The following is a 16,502-nucleotide window of genomic DNA, read 5'->3' as shown; positions in this document are numbered from 1 at the left end:
TGATTTAAAAAGAGTAAACACAGTTGATTGATAATAAATGGTTTCAGCCAAACACTAACTATGAGTGAAAAAAGTTTTTGTGTTTATCATTCATATTCTCTGAAAAATGGCAAAGAAATCATAAATTCTGCCAGGGTATGTAAACTTATGAGCACAACTGTATGTGTGCTGTCCAGTAGCCATGTAATGCCAGCAGCCCTAAAAATTTTGGCACTACTGCCCCTATCATTTGCTTTAGCATATGTACCTCGATTGCATGGCCATTACACAGCTTTTAAAGTGGAGGTCCACCCTCCAAAAAAATGGCACAAAAAAATACCTAAAAAAATGGAGTAAAAGAAAAAAAATTTTTTTTTACTTACGTGAAATGGCTGTTGCTAGGCAGTCTTCCTAATCTGCCTCTTCCTACGCCGTGGTGATGTTGTCTCTTCTCCTCCCCGCGTTGTCTTCTGGGGAATGGGGCACGGTGTGTTATGGGAACTGTGTGTGTCCCACAACACATCGCGTCCCATTCACAAAGCGCTGCACGACTCACGCATGCGCAGTGGGAAGCGGGCAATGAAGCCGTAAGGCTCCACTGCCTTTTTCCCTTAGTTAGGATGGCGGTGCCGGGACCCGAGAGCCGAGGGACGGGTCGGCCTCGGGCGGCCGACATCGCGGGCACCCAGGACAGGTAAGTACTTATTTAAAGTCAGCAGCTACAGTGTTTGCAGCTGCTGACTTTACTTTTTTAACGGCTGGAATCCCGCTTTAAGAAGTTAAGGTTGCATCACTATGGTTCTTACATCACTATCAGATATGCAGTTAAGGTGTTTTATATTGCATTCCACATGTTTTGGAGCCCTTGAATAGTGGTGGCCCATCCATTAGGGGTGCGTGTAGGGTGCCAGACACATGGATTCCAATGGGGGGTGTTTTGGTTTTGTTTTGTTTTTTTGTTTTTTTTGAAGCATGTGATTAGAGCCAGAGGCTCTAATAGACTTAAAAAAAGGGTGGGCTGGGGGTGAAGAGCACTGAGCTCCGAACCCATCCAGTTGTGTGATAATAGTGAATGAATATTCACTATTGTCACACTGATTCTCCTCCTGGCCAATCAGGAAGCGAGCCCTGAGACCCATCACCTGACTGGCTGAAAGAACAGACGATCCTATTGGACGCCTAGGAGGAGGGGGAGGGAGTAGACGCAACGCGGAAGGTGCCTTGATGCAGAGGGGGAGGAGACTTGATAGAAGCTGCTGCCCATCACCGTAGGAGCAATGCCTGCCCGCAACCTAGATGGGGTAAGTGCCGGGCTGGATGATCGATTGACTGAGGGGGGTGTGGGTTGGTTGTTTTCCACCCCCACCAATAAAAAAACACCAGCCACTCCCCTTGAACAATGGCAAAACTCAAACTTGTGGTTCTAAAGCAATGCTATACTAACTCCATGGAGTTTCATCTACAAAATTTGAATATGTAACTGTTCCAGAAGTTCTTTTTTTAGTCATAGATCCAGTGTTTCTTGCTGTTGTATTATGAGCTACTGTTACAGACCTAACTTTTCTGTCTTAGGTTGAAAATGCTAAAAATTGATATACCAACCTTTAAGATCTTTAGGAAGCCTGTAGTTTAAAATGTCATACTTCTCAAGGTTCTGCCTCCTGTTGATCTTCCTTTTCTGCTGCAGTGATTACAACCAATCAATAAGTGTCAGACTGAGCAGGTTCTGTTCAACAACTTGTAACAATGGCTCCTGTGGACCATTTTTGCTTGTCGGCCGCACCTGTGCCAATTCCCCATTCATTTCCTGAAAGAGCTCCAAGATGTAATTCCCAGAGCTAATTAAAGGATCTGCATTACTGTAATTAAATGGAGAAAAATGTGGTTATTATGTTTTGTTTTTTTTTATAGATTTAGCCCAGTGTTATTCAGTTTCCGGAGTGAGTTTTAACCGCTAATATTCCATATTCCATCGTGTTCGGCCAGCCAGATTTTATACTCTATATTTCTATTAACACATTTAATGTACATACAAATTGGGAACATTCTTAAAGAATTCATAAACTCTTTAGACTTCTGTCCTGTCTCCATACAGCTAATTCCGCTGCAGGTGACAGATTTATGTACCTGTTGGAAATGGATACATGAATTTCAGGAGAGCGCCATGTGCGGAGGTGCTCTGAGGCCAGACAGGCACTTTACATGTCTCTGTATGACAAGTTTGAGTATTTACAAACTGTAGTTCATTTTTTTTTTTTTTTTTGTGCAGCCATAGCACCACTTAGTTCTTTACATAGTCAATTTTACAATCTGAATCTGCCAAATTTGTCGGTAAAGCTACTGAAATTAGCAGCAGGGATTTTTGATTCTGGTGCAGGCATTTTAAAGGGGCCATACTGCCAGAAAAATGTCATAAGTGCATTATTGAATTCCCTCTTTGTAATGTTAGTTTTAGACAGTGTATGGAAGTCACGCTACAAACAAAAATTCTCACCAACATTGTCATATACTTGCTGCTTGTATCTTGTAATAATTTTTTTTTTCGAAAGAATAAAGTTTATCGAACATTTTCCAAGATTGACACAGAGTAAGTCCAAGCAAAATGAATAGAAGCAATCATCAAAAAATGCAATTGGCATGTGGAAGGAGACATCATATGCATTTTTCACACATCTGCTGCTACATCATAATGACCAATATTAGACAATCGGTGAAAACTCAAATTTAAAGAATTCGGTAATCTTGTGCATACCAGTCTAACCTAAAAGAACAGCCCAGAAAAGAGTCAGGGGCTGGAGTGAAGGTAATATGAGAAAGAAGAGAAGCCATAGAAAGAAAGAAAAGAGGAGGAGAGAGAAAAGTAAGATTAAGGAGGTAAATAGGAATCCCAGACCAGCCAAGGGGTCCTGTGCTGTCCATCTATGTGTGCCCTCTACGGGTTCAAATATCATAAAGACAGCATTGTGTCAGAGTCAGAACTCAATCCAGGCATACCAAAGTTCTTCAAATTTGGGGTACCTTTTTTGTAGGCTCGAAATTAAGCACCTTCATCCTCATGATATGGTTTAAGTTTGACCACCCATTCCCCAATACAGGGCACAATAGGCATTCCAGTGTCTAGTTATTAATTTTTGTGCTGTAGAAAGAAGGAAATGGAGTAGGCACTTTTTGGCAGATATCACAAAGTCTAGGAGAACAAAAAGCAGAGCCACTTCCGGTAGTTCCAGGTAGATCTTACCCATGATATGAGAGCACAGTTGAAAAATAGCTTTCCAAAATGGCTTCACCTGAGGACAAGACCACCATATGTGGATCATAGTACCTGTGTGGCCCCCCCCCCCCCCCCCCACAGCACCAACAGTGGTTGGGGACTGATGACAACATCCTGTGTAGCTCAGCAGAGCATCTATACCACCTAGATAATATTTTGTAATTTCTCTTTTGCATTTGGGTAGATAGGCTTGTTTAAACATTAAATAGAATGTTTTTTCCCAGTCTTCATCGAGGAGCGAGTGGCCCAGTTCTCTTTCCCAGTCCCTGATGAAGTATGGGTAATGGGGAAAAACATGTGAGGGAATTATATTGTAAATGGTGGCTATCGCATGGGGACCATCAGATGGACTCAAAGGGCGTTCGGTCTCTATGCAGCAGTCCACATGTAGAGAGTAGGGAAGCCAGCAGCACTGCTGGGTGGGGGGGAAACCCGGGCAGTAGGGGGAATGGGTACCGCACATAGGGATTAGGGTGTGCCCAGGCACACCTGGCACACCCCCTGCGCATGCCTATGAAGAGATACAAAGGTGTGTTTTAATAAAATATTTCAGTTCTGATATGTGGATATTATGTGGTGCAAAGCTGCACAAAACTTTTGTTGGTAGATTCTGTTTTATTGTAATCAGACCAATGCAATGACAGTCAATAAACACTTCCTCTTATCAACTGAATCACAAAACTGGTTAAAAAAAATAAGTGAAGTCCGTGTGTAAAGTTTTGTTGATTCCCAGTTCATTTCCTTCATAGAAACACCCCACTGTATATGCATTGGTCACTTCTTTCCCGAAAGCTAAAAAAAAGTTTTCAGCAATGAAACCGTGAACCGTTCTATTTTTTTTTTCTTCGCAGTTTGCAGACAAATTTCAGGAAGTTAAAGAAGCTGCAAGGTTAGCAAGAGACCGATCACAAGAAAAAATGGAAACTTCCAGCAACCACTCTCAGGTAGGTTCTTTCACATTTTGAAGACTGCCCATTGGGATTTTGGATTTACTGAAGCCTGATTATAAAATGCTTCATAAGTTTTCAGCCCACATCTTTTTCTGTGCTACCTGCATAGAGTTGTTTCCCCCATGTAGATGTCCTCAAAGTGATTGTAAAGGCAGGAGGTTTTTTTATCTTAATGCAATCTATGCATTAAGATTAAAAGCCTTCTATGTGCAGCAGCCCCCCTAATACTTACCTGAGCCTCATCTCGATCCAGCAATGTTGTAGAAGTGTCTGAGCTGCCCGACACTCCTCTCCGCATTGGCTGAGACAGCAGTGCGGCACCATTGGCTCCCATTGCTGGCAATCAAAGCCAGTCAGCCAATGAGGAGAGAAGGGGCCGGGCCACGGCTCTATGTCTGACTTAACACCAGGGATCTGTCTCTCGGCTTGGATGCCCCCATAGCAAGCTTCTTGGTGTGGGGGGGAACTGAACAGGAGGGTGGGGCCAGGAATACCGGCAGGGGACCTGAGAAGGAGGACCCAGGATGCTCTGTGCAAAACCACTGCACAGGGCAGGTAAGTATAACATGTTTTATATTTAACTATAAAAAAACAAGACTTTAGTATCACTTTTAAAATGGATCTTTAGTCAGAAAATTAAGTCCTGCTAGATTACTTCGAGCTGGCTCCCTTTTGCAGGTATAGCTATGTGAAACATTAAAAATAAGTACCTATACTGTTTAAAATCCAGTAATACACGGTCTCACCCTGCTCTGCAGTTCTGTATTTTTAGGCACTGTGCTGAATTTGTAGAGGCAGATTCTAAAAATTTACTGCTGTTCAGTAGGGGTGCAAGGATCGTCATTGATCCGTGATCCGTACGGATCAACACCCGCGATCCGCGGAGCGCTCTGTGGCCTCGGCCATAGGAAAGGCTGCGGCTTTGGCCTAGCTCCGGAGCGGCGGCCATCTTGGTACACCCAGCGGCCATTTACCACGTGATCGCTCCGTCAAATGACGGAGCCATCACTTGTAACAAACCGGCGTCATGTCATGACGACGGTTCCTCTCTCCCCTCTGTGTACTGATCTGTACACTGGAGGGGAGAGTTCGGATGTACTCTGCAATGCCCTGCCAATACTCTGCAATGCCCTGCAATACTCTGCAATGCCCTGCCAATACTCTGTAATGCCCTGCCAATACTCTGCCATGCCCTGCCAATACTCTGCAATGCCCTGCCAATACTCTGCCATGCCCTGACAATACTCTTCCATGCCCTGACAATACTCTTCCATGCCCTGACAATACTCTTCCATGCCCTGACAATACTCTTCCATGCCCTGACAATACTCTTCCATGCCCTGACAATACTCTTCCATGCCCTGACAATACTCTTCCATGCCCTGACAATACTCTTCCATGCCCTGACAATACTCTGCCATGCCCTGACAATACTCTGCCATGCCCTGACAATACTCTGCCATGCCCTGCCAATACTCTTCCATACCCTGCCAATACTCTTCCATGCCCTGCCAATACTCTTCTATACCCTGCCAATACCCTGCCAATACTCTTCCAATACCCTGCCAATACTTTGCCAATATAACCGCCAATACCCTGCAATACTCTGCCATACCCTGCTAATATATTATTACAGTGGGGGAGATTGTGGATATTACAGTGGGGAAGATTTTTTTTGTTGATCCGAAAATGATCCGAACCGTGACTCCTGATCCGAGGAACAATCCGAAACGTGAGTTTTTTGATCCGTTGCACCCCTACTGTTCAGGGGCTCTGGGCTTTAGCAAAATGGCAGCCTCCAGAAAAAAGAAACACTAACAATGCTGAAGGCAATTTACAGCACGCACTCACTTCGGTAGCATAATTATTAGTGTAGGATGTATGTTTCGTGCTAAAGAACATGATTTTTTTTTATCAAGTTGTTATGAGTAAAGTTCCACTTTAGGGTTCTTCAAATGCAGTAGAACAGTGGTCACCAACCTTTCGGACCTCATGGACTACTAAACTCAAAATTTTGAATCCCGCAGGCCACTAACATGAATTTAACATGCCATTTACACACAATGCTTCAGCTCTCTGCCCTTCTCTCCTTGGATCACCTGGATCACACTGCTGCATTATACATTTAATGCTCCAGCTCCCTGACACCCAACACCCCCCCCCCCCCCCCCCAAAAAAATTTGCTCAATTCCCCCATCAACACAGACAGTGTTGATGGGGGAATTCCTCCTGATGGGCCATTGTCTTCTCCGGTCAGGGGGGTGGGGAAGAGCGGGGGAACCCCCCTCCAGCCAGGAGAAGACCAGTAGAAATCTGGCAGGCTGGTTGTATTAAAGTTGATCGATCAATCAACTTGCTACATTCAGCTTGCCCACTAATGGTCCGATTCTAAACAGACTCATCATTAGATCTCACCCCTTTTTCCAGCTGTGGGCTCGTACTTTCTTATACCTTGCAGTATAGGAGCAGACCCACTTCAAAGGAGGATTTTTACTTTTCCCAAAGATAGACTTTAACAAATACTTATTAAAAACCCATGGTAGGTAAAAGGAGTCATTCTTTTAATTTTTTATTAAAGTGCAGAATGAAAGTTTTGGACTGACTGGTTGCTATAGGGGCCACCAGTTTTCCTGCGCTGTTATGGATGAGACCTCTTGTAAGGCCGTGACATACGCTATGGGGAACTGGAGACATAAACAAGTCTGTTTCAGTCACAAGCTGTTGAAGTCACTTCAAGCATTTCCATAGATTTTCAATAAAACCTCCAGTCCGTGCCTAATTGCTGTTACTGCTGAACCCCAGGGCAGAATCAGCGTGAGTGTATTTATAAAACCGTATGTGTGCACAGGCCTTTTGCTCGCAGACTGACCTCTGCAGCTCCGGTAATTCTACAAATTAAACATTAGCAGTGCAGCACTGGGCTGGGTTCCGGATCTTAATGCAAGCCATGTACAGAGGATTTATGAGAAGGCTTGTAATATTGGCCCCCTAGATGTTAAAGCTGAAAATCCAAACCAAGTTACCAAAGAAATGGTGTTGACTTACAGATATCGCCCCATGTTTTCAGGTGTTGCTATAGCAACCAAAAGTGAAGGCAGGAGGCCCACCTACTGGAGTAAAAATTGGTCACAGACTAGAATCACATTCTGTTATCTCTACAGCACATCCTAGTTCCTAATGCCTTTTTATGTGTTTTTTTTTTTTTTTTTTTTTTTGCATCAGTTTTTTCTGTAATGGCATTTGAAGACTTCACAGCAGCCTCCATTAGGTTTCGCTTGTTTGTTGGTGTTCATGAGATAAACAGGTTCTGAGAATTCATCCAGACTGCTGACTGTGGCCTCTATGCTGCTATTCCAAATAGTCTACTTTTTTTTTTTTCCCTCTGTACATTTTCTTTCTAAAAAATTGTGTGCTTTTTACCTCCCAGAGCATTGGAAGCTTTTTACAGATACAAATCTTTCTGTTTAAATGAAGAAGTTAACTACTAGATATTGTTAATCTGGTCAAACAATAGGCACATGTACACTCACCAGACACTTTATTAGGTACACCTTGCTAGTACCGGGTTGGACTTCCTTTTGCCTTCAGAACTGCCTTCATTCTTCATGGCATAGATTCAACAAGGTTTTGGAAACATTCTTCAGAGATTTTGGTCCATATTGACATGATAAGATCACGCAGTTCCTGCAGATTTGTCGGGCACGCATCCATGATGTGACTCTCGCATTCCATCACATCCCAAAGGTGCTCTATTGGATTGAGATCTGGTGAGTGTGGAGGCCATTGGAGTACAGGGACCTCATTGTCCAGTGGTGAGAAGATTGGAGCTTTGTGACACGGTACATTATCCTGCTGATGGTGTACTCATTACCCAGAAGATGGGTACACTGTAGTCCTAAAAGTATGGACTTGGTCATCAACAATACACAGATAGGCCGTGGTGTTTAAACGATGCTCAAATGGTACTAACGGGCCCAAAGTGTGCCAAGAATATATCCTCCACATCATCACTCCACCAGCCTGAACCATTCATACAAGGCAGGATAGATCCATGCTTGTTATGTTTACGCCAAACTCTGACCCTACCATCTGAATGTCGCAGCTGAAAATGAACACTCATCAGACCAGGCAACGTTTTTCCAATCTTCTCATCTACAGTTTGGTGAGCCTGTGCAAATTGTAGCCTCAGTTTCCTGTTATTAGCTGTACAGGAGTGGCACCCGGTGTGGTCTTCTGCTGCTGTAGCCCATCTGCTTCAAGGTTCGATGTGTTGTGCATTCAGAGATGGTATTCTGCAAACCTTGGTTGTAACGAGTAGTTATTTGAGTTACTGTTGCCTTTCTATCGTCTCCAGTCTGCCCATTCTCCTCTGATATCAGCAAAGCATTTTCCTTCACAAAACTGACGCTCGCTGGATATTTTCTCTTTTTCAGACCATTCTCTGTAAACTGTAGAGATGGTTGTGCGTGAGAATCCCAGTATATCAGCAGTTTTTGAAATACTCAGACCAGCCCGTTTGCCACCTACAACCATGCCACGTTCAGAGTCACTTAAATCCCCATTCTTCCCTATTCTGATGCTCGGTTTGAGCTTCAGCAAGTCGTCTTGACTACGTCTAGATGCCTAAATTCATAGAGCTGCTGCCATGTGATTGACTGATTAGCAATTTGTGTTCCCAAGCAATTGAACAGGTGTACCTAATAAAGTGGCCGGTGAGTGTATTTTGCAGGACTGAGAAGAATACGTTTTGTCTCAATGTTCTGTCATTACATTCCTGCTTTGCCTACAGTTCACTTTGAAATAGAGCCCTGGTTAGGAGCATCCCGCTTTTATCACTAACCCACTTAGATGGTCAGTCGAGGCAAAGCACACTTGCAATCTGCCAAGCACAGTAAACATTCAGAATTGATATCTAGAAAATTTAAATCTTATCAAATATTCTTATCATTGTTAAAATTATGCTGGCCCTTTTCTTACAGCAGAACTAAACACAGAAATAATCACCTTTTCATTCCATCAATGCCGGGGTTAAATCTCTCACCAGCCGCTGTGCTCTTCTCTCTGGCTACTTCTGGGAGCCAGGTTTTTGTTCTCTTGATTGATTGGCTGGTGGCAGAATGATGTCATCCAGTGTGTGCACACGGGGGGTCCGTAATTCCGGGAAAGCCAGGGAGTGCCGCGAATGTACGCTGAGCTGCACATGCGCAGCTATGTGGGCATTCAAAAGGAGACTGTGAGCAGACGGGTAAGTGATTTTAATTGCAGAAAAGATATGGGATGTCTCTTTTGCAATAAAGAGCTGCCAGCTCACTGTTTTTTTAATAATTAAAGGATAAGTTCACCTTGCTGAAAAAAATAATAAATGCACTTGCAGATAAAAAAAGTGTATTTATTTTATTCGGAACCTGGAGAGCATTGCACCTGTGATTAGCAGATTGTGGGCGTAATCTCAGCTCCTGCAGACTGTCTGTGTAGCTGTCTGCCCATTCCTGCATAGTCAGGCAGTTACTGAACAACCGGAAGAATTCATTAACTACATAGAGTGCTCATCAGTGCCCTGGTAGCTCATTAAGAACTACAAGCCGTCAGCCACAAAAGATGTTGGTACATGTAGTTCATTCAGTCACAGAACTCTATGAATGAATGATGCGGGTGGGTGGAGCCTCACTCGGCCGTGTGCTTTTGTGACAGCGAGTGTGGGGAGAAGATCTCTGCTCTGCTGTCACAATTAGAAGGGGGATCGGGGAGAGGCCGCAGGAGCGGTAACAAGTTACATGTTCCACCCTAAAAACGGGTTGAACATGTAACGTGTTCCCAAAGGTGAGTTTATCCATTAAATTGGAAGTAAAGGCAAAACCTACCTAAATCTAAACCTACTGGACCTCAATTAAGAGGACCGGCTGCAAACACTAAATTTATTCTCGCTGGAGAAGTGACTCTTAAGCGGGGACGTGATAGCGATCTACAAATACCTCAATGGGGATCCCAGCATAGGAAAAAACTATTCAGTCCCAGAGATTGTATGAAGACACGGGGTCACACATTGAGACCGGGGGAGAAGCGGGTTAACCCTAAACTATGTAGGGGGTTCTTCACTGTCAGGGCAATAAGGATGTGGAACTCTCTCCCACAATTGGTGGTGGCTGCGGGGAGTATGGATATTTTTAAAAGACTCCTCAATGTACATCTTAAAAAAAAACACAACATACAAGGGATATGGGAAATCATTATAGACACTGACACACGTACACCTACACAGGTTGAACTGGATGGACTATTTTCTTTTTTTCAACCTTACTTACTATGTAACTATCTACTCTGCCACATTTTAAGCCTAATCTATCTAGCCCTGTGAAGAACAAATTACTATACTTGCTATTCTGATGCCGCTCCGGTCCGGTCTTCCGCTTCACCCTCTGTGTGCAGGAGAAAGCTGACAATGACTGGGAAATGCCTGGGAAGTGATGTCCCCCATAAATTTACTATGGGGCTTCTGTTGTCGGCTGCTTCTCCTACACACTGAAGAATGGGTAAGTATAGAATGTTTTTTTTCTTTACGGGGCCTAGATAGATTAACCGCTTGCCGACCAGTCGCAGTCGTTATACTGCAGCAGGTTGGCACGATCCCGCGAGCCGTCATAGCTATACGTCAGCTCGTGGGATCAGGATAGGCGCACGCGCTCGCTACACTGCGGGGGTGCAGATGCTCGTGGGCGGCGGTCGCAGTGAGAGGCAGAACAGGGACGTGTGTTCTGTTCTGTGAGGAGTGACAAGTCGTGAGTTCCTAATAGCTAGGAACCACGATCGGTCATTTCCTCTAGGTCAGTCCCCTCCCCCTACAGTTAGAAACACACAGGGAACAGTGTTAACCCCTTAATTGCCACCTAGTATTAACCCCTTCCCTACCAGTGACAGTTTTACAGTAATCCGTGCATTTTTATAGCACTGATCGCTGTATAAATGCTAATGGTCCCAAAAGTGTGTCAAAAGTGTCCGATGTGTCCGCCATAATGTCGCAGTCCCGATAAAAATCGCAGATCGCTGCCATTACTAGTAAAAAAAAAATAATAATAAAAATGCTCTAAATCGATCCCCTATTTTGTAGACGCTATAACTGTTGCGCAAACCAATCAATATAGGCTTATTGCGTTTTTTTTTGGGGGGGGGGGGGTTATCAAAAGTATGTAGAAGAATACAGATCCACCTAAACTGAGAAAAAATTAGCTTTTTAAAAGAAAAAAAAATGGGGATAATTATTATAGCAAAAAGTACAAAATATTGTGTTTTTGTTTTTTATTTTTTCAAAATTGTCACTCTTTTTTTGTTTATAACGCAAAAAAAAAACGCAGAGGCGATCAAATACCACCAAAAGAAAGCTATATTTGTGGGAAAAAAAGGACGTCAATTTTGTTTGAGTGAAGTGTCGCACGACTGTGCAATTGTCAGTTAAAGCAACGCAGTGCCGAATCTCCAAAAATGGCCCGGTCATTCAGCAGCCAAATCTTCCGGGGCTGAAGTGGTTAAGCTTAGAATGGAGGAGGGAGTAGGTTTTGCCTTTACTTCCACTTTAAAGCCCAACTTCATATTTTAGTGAACTTTTAAATAATTCACTGGACCAAGCTGGTCCAAACAAACTATTTCCTTCAATAATACATTCCATGCACTGTCAGCGCAGTGTGAACTGTATATAACCTCACCTACATACAGTGCTGAGATCTGGCAGCGGTAAAGGGGACTTCCCGTCCCACTCCTGAAACAAAATTGAGTCAGGCTGAGCAATGCCCAGCCATTCAAACAAAGGTTTTGTATTTTTTAAATGAGTACAAACCTTCCTTTGATTGGCTGTGACAAAGAGGTGGGCTGATGATGTCACAGTCTCTACTTCAGAAATTAGGATACAAACTTTTTAGCCTGTTGGTTTTGAAGTACCCTCCAGTCTCAGTCAAGTTTTACATTGGCTTCTTCAACTCGCAGATGTTACAGTCTGGAGCAGTGGCGGCCCACCCATTTGGTGCGCACAGGCGTCTCCCACCCCCCCACCCCCATCCATGAGTGCGGCCACCTAGTCTACACAATGAGCGCCAGACGCATGGATTCCAATGAGGTTTTCTTTTTTTTTTTTTTTTTTTTTTCTTTTTTTGGAAGCATGTGATTTGAGCCAGAGACTCTAATACAGTATCTCATAAAAGTGAGTACACCCCTCACATTTTGTAAATATTTTCTTATATCTTTTCATGTGACAACACTGAAGAAATGACACTTTGCTACAATGTAAAGTAGTGAGTGTACAGCTTGTATAACAGTGTCAATTTGCTGTTCCCTCAAAATAACAACACACAGCCATTAATGTCTAAACTGCTGGCAACAAAAGTGAGTACACCCCTAAGTGAAAATGTCCAAATTGGTCCCAAAGTGTCAATATTTTGTGTGGCCACCATTATTTTCCAGCACTGCCTTAACCCTCTTGGGCATGGAGTTCACCAGAGCTTCACAGGTTGCCACTGAAGTCCTCTTCCACTCCTCCATGATGACATCACGGAGCTTGTGGATGTTAGAGACCTTGCGCTCCTCCGCCTTCCATTTGAGGATGCCCCACAGATGCTCAATAGGGTTTAGGTCTAGAGACATGCTTGACCAGTCCATCCCCTTTACCCTCAGCTTCTTTAGCAAGGCAGTGGTCATCTTGGAGGTGTTTGGGGTCGTTATCATGTTGGAATCTCTGAACTCTCCGAAGGGAGGGGATCGTGCTCTGCTTCAGTATGTCACAGTACATGTTGGCATTCATGGTTCCCTCAATGAACTGTAGCCCCCCAGTGCTAGTAGCACTCATACAGCCCCAGACCATGACACTCCCACCACCATATCGACAAGACACACTTGTCTTTGTTCCAAAAGACAGCCCCTGGATATGACGCTGAGCATGTGACTTTAACTTCTTTGGTCGACCATGGCGAGGCCTGTTCTGAGTGGAACCTGTCCTGTTAAATCGCTGTATGGTCTTGGCCACCATGCTGCAGCTCAGTTTCAGGCTCTTGGCAATCTTCTTATAGCCTAGACCATCTTTATGTAGGGCAACAATTCTTTTTTTCAGATCCTCAGAGAGTTCTTTGCCATGAGGTGCCATGTTGAACTTCCAGTGACCAGTATGAGAGAGTGAGAGCGATAACACCAAATTTAACACACCTGCTCCCCATTCACACCTAACACTTTGTAACACTAATGAGTCACATGACATCGGGGAGGGAAAATGGCTAATTGGGCCCAATTTTGACATTTTCACTTAGGGGTGTACTCACTTTTGTTAGCGGTTTAAGCATTAATGGCTGTGTGTTGAGTTATTTTGAGTGGACAGTAAATTGACACTGTTATACAAGCTGTACACTCACTACTTTACATTGTAGCAAAGTGTAATTTCTTCAGTGTTGTCACATGAAAAGATATAATAAAATATTTACAAAAATGTGAGGTGTGTACTCACTTTTGTGAGATACTGTAGACTTCAGAAAAGGGTGGGCTCAGGACGCAGAGCACTGCGCCCTGAGCCCACCCAGTTGTGTGACAAAGCGAATGTATATTCGCTATTGTCTACTGATCCTCCTCACGGCCAATCAGGAAGCAGGTTTCATCACCTGATTGGCTGAAAGGACAGGTGATTCTATTGGACGCCTAGGAGGAGAAGGGAGGAGACGCATGGCGGAAGCTGCTGTAATGCAGAGGAGAAGACACAATGGAAGCTGCCACCTGTAGGACCGCTGCCCACCCCTGACCTAGATGGGGTAAGTGCGGGGCTGGATGACCGACCATCCGCCCCCCCCCCCAAATTATTAAATAAAAATGCCAGCCGCCATTGGTCTGGAAGAGACTTGACTATGCGCCACAGTTTAAGAACATATAAAAAAAATGACAAATATTTCTCTTGATAGGAATTGAGCATGCTTCCTTCCAGACCTGTAAACATTAATGAACATCCCTCCCAGTTCATTTATCCAATGCAGCTATAGAGCCTGTGTACCTGGTTGGTGGACGTAGAATTGCATACTCCTGGAATGGTGGGCAAATGACATCATGATCTCCACCTCAGCCAATCAGAGGAAGCCATTGGTCCCACTTTGAACCAATGTAAGTTTGCATATTTCATATCTGAGAGGCTGCTGTGGAAATTTCCTGTAGTAGTTGGCACTACTAAGTGATGGCAGTGATCTTCCAGGTCCAAGTCCTGTGCCGAGCGTCTTCCCCTCCACGCTGACCACAGAGTTGTTCGCTCGGCACTGCCGTCATCCATAGAAGGCCTTGTGCTTTTTTTTCACTGAATACAAGGCGTTCTTTGGACGAGGTGGAGATCTGGACATCATCACCCTTCCTTTCCTCCTAATCCAATCAGAGAGTGCCTTTTATTCATTGGAAAATTACAGGGCATTTCTATATATGGTCGACGGGCTAAGTAAGCGACCCCCTATGGTCAGTACAACCTTAGGGAATGCGATGCAATTTAGATTTTTGCAAATGGGTTTGGTTGCTGTAGATTTCCACAAGGCATTGTTCTTTACATCATACTGGCAGATATTGCCTTTTAGCAGTTCCTTCCCTTCAGGAAGAGAATATGAAACGTTAGGCAGCATTTTCATGGTTTTACTGTATGCATATTTATGCTGAATACCCATCATTAAATGTATGTAGTCCTCATGTTGTTTCACTTAAATGTTTCATACCCCGTGGCAAGGCTTCCTTTCATGTAATTATCTGTACGCCTGCTCCTGAATCAGACGGCATGTGTTGTAGATCATTTCTGCTCGTGCGTTGAGAAGAATATTTCTTATGAAAATGATTCTCTAAAGCCCAGGACTGTTATTATTAAAATGTCCCTGCTGACAAATGAGATGTTTGTTTAAAACGATGACAACCCGCATTGTGCTCGTCACAAGTCCTCTCAGTCTCTCATATTGATACGCTGTTGGTAAAATAGAATAGAACAATTCTCACTTCTAGGCTTCCAGCAAATCTTTTTGTGGACTCCAAGTCATTATCTGCTTGCCTGTGAGCTTTTGTAAGACTTCTGTAGGGGGAATGGTAATAGATTCAAGCACTGCATTATGAATGTATTGGCGTTCTGGAAGAAAAGATTTGTTTTTATTATCAAGGTCAATGACAAGAATAGGAAACTGCTGGTAATATTAACACTGGGTCATTTTTTTCTTAAACAAAATTCAATTTTGTTACCATTTTTATTTATTGAATAAAGTAAAGTGAATATCTTTTTTCTTTGTGTCAAATATTTACCATCCTTTCCAAAATAGCTTAATTGCTGACTGTAGTTCTGCAAACAATGAGAGGAAATGAACAGGTAAGTTCTGCCTAAATTGGACATTATTCTACAGCCCTTTCCCCACACCCCCATAGGTAAAAATGTTCACTGGAAAAAAAAAAAAATCTATTATTATCTTGTACCTGGCTTCTTCCCACTTCCTCTAGGCATCAGTAATGTCACTGGACCTCACTGCAGGATCAAGGGAAAGCGGAGGATCCAATTTTTTTATGAGATGCACTGTGCAGAAGTACTGCACATTTTTGAAGGATTTGAGACCTTCAGCTATCCCAGGCTCCAGCAGGAAGGTTTAGTACTGCTATCCTTAACCAGGGTTCCCCCAGACATTATTCGGGAATCCTTAAGCTGTAGCAGATAAAACTCCCACTAGATGGCGCCTACATAGTTCTGGGGCCAATGCCACAAGACAAGCCATCAATACAGTGGGTATAGAAAAGAATCACCCCCCTTAAATTTATCAAATTTTGTTGCTTTGCAGCTTGAAATGAAGACAGTTTTTCTTTTATCCAACTGTGTTGACCTAGTTGCAACTTATAACATCCAAGTGAAAGATAGAACATCAACATGTCGGAAAAAAAATTCAAATACAGAATCACGGAGTTGGAATAAGGACCCCCCCTCCTAAAAATGACTTGTAAACTCAGTGTAGCTAATCACCTTCTCAATGGCAGACAAAGCCATTTGACTTTCAACTGTGATCAGCTGTGGTTATTTTGATTCGCTCAGCATGAAAAGAGCTTTCCTGGAGCATACCAGTCCCTGGTAGTGCAACTTAGAGGAGTTGTAAAGGCAGAAGGTTTTTTATCCTAATGCATTCTATGCATTAAGATTAAAAACTTCTGTGTGTGTAGCTGCCTCCCCAGCACCCTCTAATTACCTTCCTAAGCCCCTTCTCTCTCCAGCGATGTCCACGATCCCCTCAGCCATCCAGTACACTCCTGATAGACTGAAACAGAGCAGCGGTGCTATTGGCTTCTGC

At 43.5% G+C, this 16,502-nt stretch overlaps 1 protein-coding gene across 1 annotated transcript in view; it reads left to right on the top strand.

Moving 5' to 3' along the window:
- Positions 1–16,502, top strand: part of HOMER2 (homer scaffold protein 2) — a 287,886-nt gene that overhangs the window by 139,139 nt on the left and 132,245 nt on the right. Inside the window, exon 4 of the mRNA XM_073618606.1 lies at positions 4,102–4,194. Coding sequence (XP_073474707.1) covers positions 4,102–4,194 — 93 coding nt within the window. The remainder of the gene's footprint in view (positions 1–4,101; positions 4,195–16,502) is intronic.

Source organism: Aquarana catesbeiana, linkage group LG03 (genome assembly GCF_042186555.1).
Source record: "Aquarana catesbeiana isolate 2022-GZ linkage group LG03, ASM4218655v1, whole genome shotgun sequence".
NCBI lineage: Eukaryota > Metazoa > Chordata > Amphibia > Anura > Ranidae > Aquarana > Aquarana catesbeiana.
This window is presented reverse-complemented; position numbering and strand designations above follow the sequence as displayed.